Below are 13,100 nucleotides of genomic sequence, written 5' to 3' on the forward strand. Positions count from 1 at the left end.
GCAACCAGAAACAGCAGTTAATTGTGGAAGGACAATTAGATTAGAAACTGAAACACCTAAGCTGAGGTTCTCACCCCTTTTTGCTGAAGCAAACTTCAAACCCTCCGGCATTCTGCTCCCTCGTCTATAAAACTGGAAAACCCCACCCTGACACAGTTCCTAGGAAAGCTGTGAGAGCAACTGAAAATGTGTGCAATGGCAACGAAAACTGTAAAACATGTTCAGGATGTAATGAGACGCGACATTGTTTCTAGAGCTGAGTACTATTCTTAAATAACTAACCCTTCAACTTCAATAAAGCAAAAGGAACTGTTCTTCTCAGCCAGAGTAGGATTGAATCCCTGCCCCCCAAAACCCTACAGGTCAATCAAACAGCACGATAATATGATATTAATTATAAACTTCAAAATTTTTGGAAGCCCTAGAGCAAAGGCAACACCAAACTATAATTTGCTTCTGGGTAGGAGGGATGTGATTCAGAACATCCTGATAACAGTTTCTGAACATACCACATTTATAAACAGAAATCTGGTTCGTGGCGTCTAGGACAGCGAGGTCGTTACTCTTTTCAGGGCGTGCCGAGAACATGACCTGATTTACAAAGTGTGGGAGCTGCAGCCGGTAGGTGCACATAGGAGGCGGAACCACACTCTGCCGGAAGACCGTCACCAGCACCCGGTCTGGGAGCGAGAGAGAAGAGGGTTAGATGCATGCATGCTCAAAATGCAAAACAAGGCCATTTTTAAAAGCAACTGTTGCTGTTTTTATAATGAATTAGCTTAAATACCAGAGAAGGCGATGGCACCCCACTCCAGTACTCTTGCCTGGAAAATCCCATGGACAGAGGAGCCTGGCAGGCTGCAGTCCATGGGGTCGCTAAGAGTTGGACACGACTAAGCGACTTCATTTTCATTTTTCATTTTCATGCATTGGAGAAGGAAATGGCAACCCAATCCAGTACTCTTGCCTGGGGAATCCCAGGGACGGGGGAGCCTGGTGGGCTGCTGTCTATGGGGTCGCACAGAGTCAGACACGACTGAAGCGACTTAGCAGCAGCAGCAGCAGCAGCAGCTTAAATACACTGCAGGGGAGAAAAGCAAGTATCTGGGCTCTGTCTGTATCTGGCTATTATCAGACCTTGACGATAGGCCTGGCTACCTCCAGGCCTCGAGCAGTCCCATCTCTGGGCCTGGAGTCAGGTGCCAGGGACTAGGGCAAGCAGGCCAAAAGGTCAGAGTTCTAGCTTTAACCCTGGGCCTGCAACCAAGCCAGACTAAACCAAAATCCTTAAAGCACTTCCCTGTGCATGGATCTGGTAACAAGGCATATCTGCTTGAGTCCTCTGTACAGAACGTATGACTGCAAAACCAGTATCGTGACTACTACACAGAACATAAATGGCACACCAACTCACATTACAATCTTAGACGCAAGCTTTCCTTTATGTCATCAGCAATAAATGAACTGTCTATTCAGGGGATTACGGCTTTCCTGTTTCTTCCCCCTCAGTAAACAAACACCCTCAACCTAATTAAAAAACACCAAACCCATCCTTGAACTACGAAGATGTCCATGACTTGAACTGAACATCCTGGAAAGGTATGTAATTAACGAGCATTTATTAAAAAACAAAGCAACCTAACAGAGTGCTGCGAGGGTCAAGGTAGCTCTATGTCAGGGCACGAAAACAAGGCTGACACAGCAATGCCACAAGCCTACTGCAGTCTTCCTCTTGACCCGAGGTCAGAAATGTCAATGTCTTCAAAGTTCCGACAAGTAAATATGTAGAGGTCATGGCTGCAGTAAAACGGGGAGTCGGGGGAGGTGGGTGGGAGGAGAGACTATGGTTCTCAGGGGAGTACACACCTCACCGAAGGGTGTTCCCATTCAAACCAAACCAAAAGCACAAGTGAAAACAAAGCGAACAACCAGAATAATCAACTGAACAGAAATCCCCCAGTTCCAGTCAAACCACCACATCTGCAAGCCCCCGGCTCAGGCCCCTCACGGGCCCACAGACACTCTTCAGCTCCTTACTTCCATCGATAACAGCCACATTTGCCATGTCACTCAAATTATCTCCCGAGCTCCGGTCAGTCGTCCAGTGCCAGTCATAGCAGAGGTAATGCCAGCCTTGACAGAGAACGTGCAGCCGGTATGGGCTGACCGGGTCCCACAGCAGAGACACGATCTTGCTCTTCCCACAGGTGTCGAAGGGCAGACTTTGCTTGAGATACCAGTGATAGTTTCCAACAGTCCAGAGCTGAACTGCAGGGGAAAACGAAATGAAGGCCGTCAGAGGCAGAGGGCAGGGGGCCAGACTTTGCACCACTTGCTAGAGAGGGATGGGGAGGCACTTTTCTTTTTCAAATGACCCTTTCTGTGCAGCCTCTTCGTTAAGATAATAATATTAACAATACTTGTTAAAGCAGGACTTCCCTGAAGGCCCCGTGGCTAAGACTCTATGCTCCCAATGCAGGGAGCCTGAGTTTGATGCCTGATCAGAGAACTAGAGTCCACATGCCACAACCAAGACTTGGCAGAGTCAACCAGATAAAAATAAATATTAAAAGACCAGCTAGGTGAACATAAAAAAATGAGGCTAAAACGTTAAGCATCAGTAAGGCCAGGAGCACACACGTTCATTTTTGCCTCTACCTTCATACTTTATGATCATTAGGATGGAAAGCTACCAAAATAGGACAGGGCCTTAGTGAGCTGTTTTTTCATAAAGACTTAGAAAGAAAATTTGGCCATTAGATTAAAATGCCCAGCCCAAGAGCACTAGACTAGCATCATTACGGTGCATTATGCTTAAGATGCTTATTATTTTCTTCTAGCTGTTCTGCATGCAGTTAAATCCGTGGGAGATTACATGCAATTACCCTTTTCAACATCTCTTAAAAGAACAAGACCTAAACCTGCAGGGTGCAGGAAGCAGGAAGAAGCTGGTCAAAGAGTATAAACCTTCCGTTATAAGTCCCAGGGATCTAATGTATAGTCTGGTGACTACAATTAATAATACTGTATTGTATACTTGAAAGTTGCTATGAGAGTAGATTTCAGACGGCCTCACCATAACAACAAAAATGATAATTCTATTAAGTGAAGATTGAGTTAATCAACCTATTGTTGTAAACATTTCACTGTATATGCATGTATCAAATCATCACATTATACCTCCTGAATGTACCAGTTACATGTCAATTAGATCTCAATAAAGCTGGGGGAAAAAAAAAACAAACACCTAATCACATCACAGACAACTTTTATTAAACAGATGATAGCTATCAAAAATGATGGTAAAGAATCTGCCTGCAATGCAGGAGGCCTGGGTTCAATTCCTCTGTCGGCAAGATACCCTGGAAAGAAATGGCAACCCACTCCAGTATTCTGGCCTGGAGAATCCCATGAACAGAGGAGCCTGGCAGACTACAGTCCATGGGGTCAAAAGAGTTGGACATGATTTAGTGACTAAACCACCACCACCACCATACATAAATGAATATTTTAATTGTATTAAGGTATTTCTTTTCTTTAAGCATCTCCCTGATCACTAACTCTTAACTCAGCAATCACAGCAAATCCAACCTAGTTCTTGAACCAGGTTATTATAAATACTTCCACCGAGCTTTGGGTTAAGTTAGATCACACACTCATGTTCTGTAAGGACAGGTATTGTGGCTCTTCTTGCACTAACACTTTCCCTGTGAGCATATCACAGGAGACAAGCCATTAACACCTGGTGAATCAGTAGGTCTCAACTCTGGCTGCACCTTAAAAAAAAAATCACCTGGAAGCTCTTTTTAATAAAATTAAATATCGATGTATATTCTCCACTATAACACACTGAAAGCAACTCTGAGATGAGGCCTGGATAGCATTTTTTTCCCTAAAGTTGCAGCCAGGGTTGAGAACTATTGTGGTGAATGAATGAATCAATGAACTTCCAAATAACATTTCTGCTAAAGTTCTATCAATTAAAAACTGTGAAAGCCACTCACAAAATAAATGAAAAGATTTATGGAAAAAAATGTTCAGCATACTGCTATTGATCATGGTGTAAAATTACAAAACTTTAAATGCCTAACAAAATAGGATTTAATAAACGGTAGCATAAAGCAATATATAGCAATTTAAAATGATACACATATCTGAAATGGAAATAGTTTGAGATACACTGTAAAAGCAAGCTAGAAACCTGGAGGTATCATACCTACATTATTTAACAAAAATGAGATTATAGCTATATATAAAACCCAGGAAGACAAGAAAATTTTAATAATGACTATTATTGAGTGATAGAATTATGGAAGAACTTTTTTCTTCCCATCTTTATTTTCTAATGTTTCCACATATTACATATATACTGAAAACAATATTTACAATTTGATTTACAATTTAAAATCTATAGAAGATTCTTACTTATATCTAACCTCATTTCTCTTTCACTTCCACAGTATTCCTTTGGCTAGCATTCTGATTTGCTACAGTAATATCATCCATGATGAAAAAGCACTAATGACTTGGTTATCCGATATATCAACTTGGCTAGGCTATGGTGTCTAGCTGTTTGATCAAATACTAGTCAAGATGGTGCTGGGAAGATATTCTGAAGATGCGATTATACTTTCAAATCAGCTGACTTTAAGTACAGCAGATTAGCCTCCATAATGTGGACAGATCTCATCCAAAGAGTTTATGACCTTAAGGGCAAAACCTGAGGCTTCCCAGAGAAAAAGAAATTTTGCCCCAAGACTGTAATACAGAATCCTGTCCGAGTTTCCAGATTGTGGGCCTGTCTTATCTCACAGATTCTGGACTCAAGACTGCAACATCAACTCTTCACTAATTTTCCAAATAGTCAGCCTACCCTGCTTCTATTTCTCTAGGGAACCCTGCCTGATACATAACTGAAATCATCCCATGAAAAGCTCATCTCATGAAATCATCCCATGAAAATTCCATAACCACTCCCTCATCTCCACCTCCCTGCTTAGTTGTCTTTGATCCATTACAAGACTAAGTGGAAGGGACAAAGGAAACTCCACAGCCTACTACTTTCAACTACACTCTATGGGGCAGAAGGCTGAGATATCGGTGCTGTCTTACCATAGGTTTTTAGAGATGAATTTTCTTCCCTCTGAAGTTCTTCCAGCCAAACTGCTAGCACAGTGGAATCTGCATTCCAGAAAAGGCCATTAACCTAGGAGGGAAAAAAGACCTGTCACTGGCCTTTAACTAAATATTTATCTCAAAATCTTTGTAAGAGCTAAATGTTCTGCTCTCACAAGTCAAATAATTCCACACGTGAGTCGATCCCTAGCTGTAAATTATTAACCTATGGAGTTATTAAATCTGTCATCACATGTAAAGGACATTTAAAAAAATGCAGTTAAATACTTAACCAAATGCAAGGTGATATTTTTAGACAATCAATCAGGGAAATTTGATTACAAACTAGGCATTGGATAATATTAAGAAATTATTACTAATTTTGTAAGGTGTGATAATGGAATTGTGGTTACATAATGAAAAATGTTCTTAACTGTTAGAGAAATGAATATTGACAATATGATTTCTAGAATTAAAATCCTAGGGAATTTTTACAAAGTGTGTGTCTGTGTGTGTGTATATTATGTATGTAGGCCAGAGAGTAAAGAATAGATGACAATAATTTTGCAAAATGCTGGTATATATCTGATGAAAGTAAGTAATAGGTACATGGGAGTTCATTAAACACTTCTCTCAATCTTTATTATATTTAAAATTTTTTTACATAATTAAAAATAATCATGATTTGTTTCTGATCCCACAAAGATCCAAATGGTACACAACCTTAAGGATTAAACGTTATAAATGACAAGTATCTTTATCACTGGAAGAATTATGCTTTTGTCAAAATAAACAATAAAAACTAGCAGTTCTATTTCTTTTCTGTGTTTTTATCTAGTGTGTGGAAAGAATGCCATTTTTTCCCCTGCAAAACCTCCTTAAGAAAAACAACTTCTGTTTTGCAAAATAAAAAATTCAGTCATAGGTAGTCACTGCTATTCCGGGGCTTCTGTTTACACACCCATATCAGATAGAAACTTTCTCTATAGCTGTGGACAGTCCTCTAAATTTGATGGTGAAAGAACTAAGGCACCTACCTTAACCTCATCTTTGAAGAAAGGAAGTGTAAACTGTCCATGGAGAAGTCCATTTTTCTCAAAAAACACAACATCCTGTTGATTGGGTTTATCTTGCGTAGATGCGATCAAACTGCCTGAGGGCCTAAAAGCAAACCCAGAGTGTCAGAACATCCAGAAGCTCACCGCGCTGGCGAAGAACAAGATGAAATTCAAAGAAACAGTTTTTTTCTACAAAAACAAGAAGCCTCCATCCAAGGAAGTTTTAAATTCCATATTTCCTGGCAAGCAGTCACCCTAGTGTGGAACTAAATCTGCCCAGAGCAGCCAGTGCCTTCTCCTGATTTGTCCACCCAAAGATTCTCTTTGCCCAAAAGCATCACAGATTTAGACTGCACTTGGCTGACTTTTGAAAAATACCAATAAACTATTTAAACCATTTCCAGCATAATGTCCAATAAAGCCACAACCTACTTCTCCTTCAATTACATCTTCAGTAATATTCCATGTATTCAGTAATAGTCCATGCATTCAGTAATGCTCAGGTAAGTAGTCTTAAAGACCTCTCAATCTACTGAAAATAGCTTGATCGCTGCATCTTGCTTTAATCTGTCTCTAGAATTTTAATTTAAATACATCTCTCTCTTTGTACTATCATCCAATTGCCACTCAAACACTGGTGGGAAACAGATGTTTAAAATCTAGAGACCTAGATTTTGCCTATAACAGATGCTTCTGAGACAGAAGCTATTTCTTCTATCTGTAATCAGGACAGCCAAGTATGACAAGAAGGTGTGACCTGCAAAAGGGTACTGGGCCAACAGGTGAATTGGGCCCAAATCCAGCCTGCCTGTTCCTCAGTGAACAGGTCCCCTTAGTGTGGGAGCTTGTGTAGAGAATGGAAGTCCCTTTCCTAGTCTTCACCAAAGCTCTGCTGCCCTACCGAACTTTGCAGACTGCGACTTCCCTTCTAAGTACCACTTTCTGTTTTACACAGTGGATTCCTGTAGGCCCTGCCTACAGCTACAAAACGTGTGGGCCTTGCAATGATGAGGTCTGGGAAGCTCAGAATCTACTACTCAAACCACATTCAGACTTCAGAAAACTAAGAAGGTTACAGGCTTATAGTCAAATGAGAACATGTAATTATCCTCTTGTGATTTATAAATACCTACATTCAATAGGTTCCACCACCCCCACCCTCGTTCTCTCTGGGGAAGAAGTTACAAGGCTCCTTCTCCCACTCACTTCCAAGCCAGAGCAGGTCCCAGTCCAGCCACGGGCTCACTGGTTGACTGTAAAGCGAACTCCCGGCTCCACACTCTGACCTTTCGAGCCCCTGTGCAGTAGAAAGAGGGGGAAGAAATGACAACAAAACTTGGAGCACTGTGATAAATCTATCAAGTCAGAACTTTCAAACGTCTTCCTTCTTAATAAAAACTGTCATGGTTTTACAAAGCCAACTAGATTAATCTTGCTAAAAAGTTGTATCTAACATGTAGGAGGCTGGACCAAACAGCCTCAAGGAACTCTTCTAATGCTTAGTTCTTTATGCATTTAGCACCTAAAGCAGCACACTGTTACGTCATGTGCAATGAAAGTAAACCCTCGGAGCAAAAGGCAGAAAAACTCCCTGAGCTAAGTAAGATTTTTAAAAGTTTTATTTAACTGCAGCAATTTATTTCCATACCTGTCTCTGGACAAACAACACTCACAGCAAAAAACTGCCCATCACCACGCCAGGTAACTTGAGGTCTATGGTCATCCCAGGGCAAAGCAGATTCGTGCTAAAGAGAGGGAAAAACACAGATGTTACTGGGGGCCTTAAATGATCTAGAACCTAACCAGCCTCAGGCTATTAAAATTAAATCTTTTATATACGTTTAAGCTACTTGAAAATGAGTTTCACAGAATCCTCAGGAACCCTATTCAATGGGCCCTTAGACCCAGAAATCCTCAACCTAAAACAAAACAAAATCCGTTTCTGGGCATTAGAAAGTGGCCTCTAAGCACAGCAATAGAGAAAGAGCTGCAGATCTAGATATTAAAAACATTAAAGTAAGGAATCTATCCGGTAACTATATTCAGAAATAAATGTTTGTCTAAATTTGAGAGAGTAGCATGTTATTTACTGTGTAAACTTTGCAACAGTGCACAGAAGAATGAAGAAGATGAGAGGAAGGTGGGCAAGGAACAGCCAGAGGAGATAAGCCAGCAGCCATGATGAAAACATGGATAAGCGCCTCGTTCCGCAGCACAGAAGGAAGAAAGGTTTCAAGTGCCACTTGCATCTCAGTCCTGAAAGCCTTGAAGACAGAAGCTGGTTCTGTGGGGCTGGGGACCAGTGACCACCCGGGCAGCCTTCATCACCTTCCAGTGAAAGCTAACTCAGAAAGGTGGGGGTGGGGGGCAGGGAATGCCAGCCTTTGGAGAGGAGCGTGCCCCCCTCCCCTTCTCAGTTGTCAGCATCCGGAATAAAGCAAACTTTCCTTTCCATCAACCCTGCCTCTTCCTTGACTTTAGAGCAGCAAGCGGTCGGATCCCTTTCTATAACAACTGGACACCCAAGAGTTCCTGGTGGGTAGCAGAACTTCTATTTGTTCCAAACAAAGTTCTTTATCCATCAGACCAACCTTACCATTTGTATCTGAAAAGCTGCTTGCCTGCCTTCAGATCCATGGAACTGCGTCTCCTTCCTGCCCCAACCAACAGTGACGAACTTGCCTAGAGAACAATTGAGTGAGAACATGCAAGGCAATCAATAAGCTAAAAATAAAAGCTAACTGATGAAGCTGGGTCCTCTGAGACCTCTTAATAAACTGCCCAGCAGTGAAGATGTTAAAACCTATGTTCCACATTACATGCTCAGTGACTTTGAAGACTCTGAAATACCCTTATTTGGGAGCATTACTGCCATCATATATAAATTCCCTTGATGACAGTCAGCCATCTACTGCACTTTACAAGTAAGAAGAATGAAACACGAAAAATCTATGTGACACCGCCATGGATAACAAAAACATGTTGGTACTAAAATTCCAATTTTAAATGTTCGATTCGCTAAATGTATCCAACCTCCTTGCTAGTGATGGAGATCATAGATTACGGACTTCAGCTCCTCACAGAAACCGAGAGCCCCCAGGGACAGAGGCCAAAATTATATCACAGGGCTTCTGCCTTTCAGGTTGGGCTTCTTTTTAAATCATAATGCTGAGCTTACTACGTAAAACATCAAGTCAGAGTTGCTGAAATGATGCAGCTCTTCTGTTCCTGGAAGTAGGGTCTGGCATCCTCCAGATGTAGAGGTGCGACAGAGATGTCCTTGAGAGCATCCATCAGATTCAGGACCCAAATACCTCCTCCCTGCAACTGATGCTGACAGTGCTAAAGCAGGGCTGCTGAGAATGTCTGTGAATTACGGGCTGGCAGGACCGTTTCCCGTCTGCTCTGCTTGGGCACATCCAAGTACTGTATGGTCACACCACAGGGCATGCCCTGCTGCTGTATTCAAATAGTAGTGCCTAGCCTGGTGCATGCCCCTGGGTTTCCATGCAGAAGTTTCCACAGAGAGGTAAAGGGTCTGGAGGAAAGCGAAAAACCTTTCCCAGTGGGAGTTCAGATAATAAGTGATGAAACTACCGCAGAAATCAGCAAACTACAGCCTGCATCATTACAAATAAACTTGTATTGGAACACAGCCAAACCCATTTCTTTACATATTATCTTTTAGTGCTTTCCCACTACGTCAGCATAGTTGGACAGTTCCAACAGAGACCACATGGCCTGTAAAGATGAAAAACATTACTATCCAGCTCTTTACAGAACAAGTTAGAAGAAAAATATCTATTCATGACTCCACACAGTGACTTTTTGTACTGACAAATGCGTTTCTAAGACCCAAGACCCTGACTTGGACTCCTCCTCCTCTGATATACTCTATCAGACTTATGAAGTTGGCAGGATGAACGAGAGCGCGCTTTCCCATGCAAAGCTGTGTGCTTCTTACCTCTACGGCAACCTCTATGACTATCCTCAAAGCTGGATGCCCCAGAGTCCCACCCTGGACCCTAGACCAGCACCATACCTGCTCCCTGAGCTAGTAAAACTGTAGCTTCTGTCAGTGACTCCCGGCCCACAGCTCTGGCTTCTGCTGAGCATCAGCCCCTTCTAATTCACATGCTTCATGTGGTGACCCCATATGGCCCTTGAACAAATTCGAAATAGAACTCACCACCCACCTCTTACAGACCACACTTCCCCACCTTTCCTCTCAGATACTGGCATCTTTATTTTTACAACCTGAGTTTCTGGCTACAGTCCAACTAAACTTTCTCCTTCACCTTATATACCCAAAGCCTGTTTATTTCATTCTCTAAACTGGTATTTCTCAAACTAGCTAGGGCAAAAGAGGAACCAGGCACATATATTCCAAAACTGTTTCTCATAATTCCAAAAAACGCACTGAGAATCAAAACTTCCCTGCATTTTCCCCCCTTTCTAGTCCCAGACCCACCTTCATCTCTCACCTGGGTTCCTGTAGCAGCCTCCTACCAGGTCACCCTGTCTCCAGTCTCTTCCCTCTCCACCAATCAACCGTGCATCAGCAAAACCTTTAATGACTGATCTCCTATAATTCAATGTCTAAATTCTCTATCAAACTTAATCAAAATCTCTCCCTTTTGTTTCATTCCACATCCATATCCAGTCACTAAGCAATGCTGAAGTACTCACAGTTGCCTGAATCAGCCAAGACGTGTTAAAGGCTTCTGTGAAACATCCCTGCCTTGGAAAGAACTGATTCAGTTACTTGGACCACTCCCCCACCCTCAACCCTCATCTACCCCACACCGGATAAGCCAGAGCTCAGCTCAAGTTGGCCTCCTCTGGGAAGTCTTCCCTCCCCATGACTCCCTTCTTCTCCTTATGCTACCCTAATACTTGCAGTGTTCTGTTATTATTGAACTAACGGGACCCCTTAAGGGAAAAGCAGTTTTAGCCACAGTACCAAACACACTGCTGGGGTCACAGTACCTACTCAAACATTATTTCTGAAAAAAAAACCAAATTATTTTTGAATGAAAAATGAGCAGCAATTTTCTAAATGATTTCTTATTTGGCTGAACGAGAAGACAGGAGGTGAGAACTCAGCAAAAGTTAAAATACCATCGCCCCTATTCCTCTCCTCAATGAAGCCAGCTACCTGGTACCCTCAAGTTGTTCAGAGCTGCTTAGACTCAAGAAGCATCTCCACTCTTACTCTCTTCAACACTTCCACAGCCTAGTGCCCGTTTCAGCTCAGCTAGACCCGTGCAAGAAAACAATCTGGTGGTTCAGGACTAATCAACAGGAACAGAAGTCAGCTCTCTATCCCACCTCTCTTGTATTTTCCCCCAAACTGTGTATCAGAAATGCTCTCCTTATTCCAGCCAGTATAGTTCTTTTCATCAAACCCCATGACTAAGCCCATCATGGGTTTGGGCAATAACAACCCAATCTATAAGCACAGATTTTTATTTCCCAGGTTATTGACAAAGCTAACTCTCAGACCTGAAGAGCCGCCAGAGGTATGCCTTTTAAGAGCCGGAATGAACTAAAGGAACTGGACTATCAGACACTTAATTAAGTCAGGGTTTAAGCTTTACAGCTGTTTGGGCTTATGACTATCAGTCTGCAAGAAAAGTCACAAAATGTTTCAGAAAAGTTATACTTACTTTTACCAAAATCATCCTGGTGGATTTGCTGTTCCATGATTGGTTCAAAGTCTTTCGTCATCATAATTAGGGTCTGCTGACCTTGAAGGAGCACAAACAAGAATGATTTTGTTCTCATTTAACAAATCCGCTGTTCCGTTAAGTATCTACAGCACTGCAAGATACAGAGCTGAAGTGGAAGAATTTGTAATTGAAATAGGGAAGACAGAATTCATTCAAAATGTTCTGACTCTCATTAAAAAAAACAAAGTTCTGCCTGGGTAAATCAGCTGGTGCTTATTCTCGGCTGTTTCTGTATGTCAAGCTAACATAAAAGTGCACACAGCCCTTCCTCCTCCACTAACTGCAACTCTTCAGTCGCCAGGATACCTCTGTGAGCGTGTAACTCATCAGGGTGCTAGTTTACAGACTCTCAGCCGGAATGAAAAGACTTACAGGAAAACAAAAAGAGGACTGGAAGAGCAGTTTTCAGAATCAGCAACTCTTCCTCTTAAGAGTGTATTAAAATAAATATTGCTGACATTTTAAATTATAACTACAGACTTCGCAGCAACTTTTTAAAACAATGTGTTAAGAAGTAAAACTTACCTCAATTGTTTCAAGAAATATTTTTTTGAAATCTAAGCACCCTAAAACTTAAAGTCTTTGAGCTGTCAGGAGTCATGTCTTATAAAGTCACGATTTAGGGACTGGTGACATGCTTACCTGTGGCAAGCAGCACCAGCTCTTGGTCAGGACTCCAACTCATGACAGAGATACCACTGGCTACACTCCCGACACATTCCAGCTGAGAGAGACATTTTAAAATGTTAAGAGAAATACGAAAATATAAGCACCCCGATAAATGTTTATTATGACCTTAATCAAAATATTTCACAACACACCAAGGTGAAATTAAGCAGTAAACATTTGTTCAGTAGCAGGTATCAAAAGACCAGGCGTGATACAGATCATGGGGACTGGATGTGATGACGGCCACTCCACTCCTCCCCTTAAGGAGATAAAAAGATGCCTCTACAGTAGGGTGAGGGCTGTAACTGAGGTCTCCAGGAATTAAGTGGGGACTCAGAGCAGAGAATCACAAATGGCCCAGGTGAGTTCAGGAAAGCCTCTCTGAGGAGGTGCTTTAAAGGGCAGAAACAGGGCTAGGAAGAAGAGACTGGGGGGAAAAATGCGGTGTTAAGGCATAAAATTATAAAAAAGAGCAGTTAATCAACTGCCACTAAAGCATAAGGTATACACATACACAGGGACGATG

At 42.0% G+C, this 13,100-nt stretch overlaps 1 protein-coding gene across 1 annotated transcript in view; it reads right to left on the reverse strand.

Annotated features, from left to right (window-relative positions):
• Window positions 1-12,605, reverse strand: part of ELP1 (elongator acetyltransferase complex subunit 1) — a 48,731-nt gene extending 36,126 nt beyond the window's left edge. The window contains exons 1-9 of the mRNA XM_068974575.1: window positions 12,548-12,605; window positions 11,843-11,923; window positions 8,770-8,855; window positions 7,822-7,918; window positions 7,380-7,470; window positions 6,153-6,276; window positions 5,113-5,206; window positions 2,038-2,268; window positions 510-680 (exon numbers count right to left, since the gene is read on the reverse strand). Coding sequence (XP_068830676.1) covers window positions 510-680; window positions 2,038-2,268; window positions 5,113-5,206; window positions 6,153-6,276; window positions 7,380-7,470; window positions 7,822-7,918; window positions 8,770-8,855; window positions 11,843-11,923; window positions 12,548-12,590 — 1,018 coding nt within the window. The 5' untranslated portion in view covers window positions 12,591-12,605. The remainder of the gene's footprint in view (window positions 1-509; window positions 681-2,037; window positions 2,269-5,112; window positions 5,207-6,152; window positions 6,277-7,379; window positions 7,471-7,821; window positions 7,919-8,769; window positions 8,856-11,842; window positions 11,924-12,547) is intronic.
• Window positions 12,606-13,100: the final 495 nt, after the last annotated feature.

Source organism: Capricornis sumatraensis, chromosome 6, assembly GCF_032405125.1.
Source record: "Capricornis sumatraensis isolate serow.1 chromosome 6, serow.2, whole genome shotgun sequence".
Lineage (NCBI taxonomy): Eukaryota > Metazoa > Chordata > Mammalia > Artiodactyla > Bovidae > Capricornis > Capricornis sumatraensis.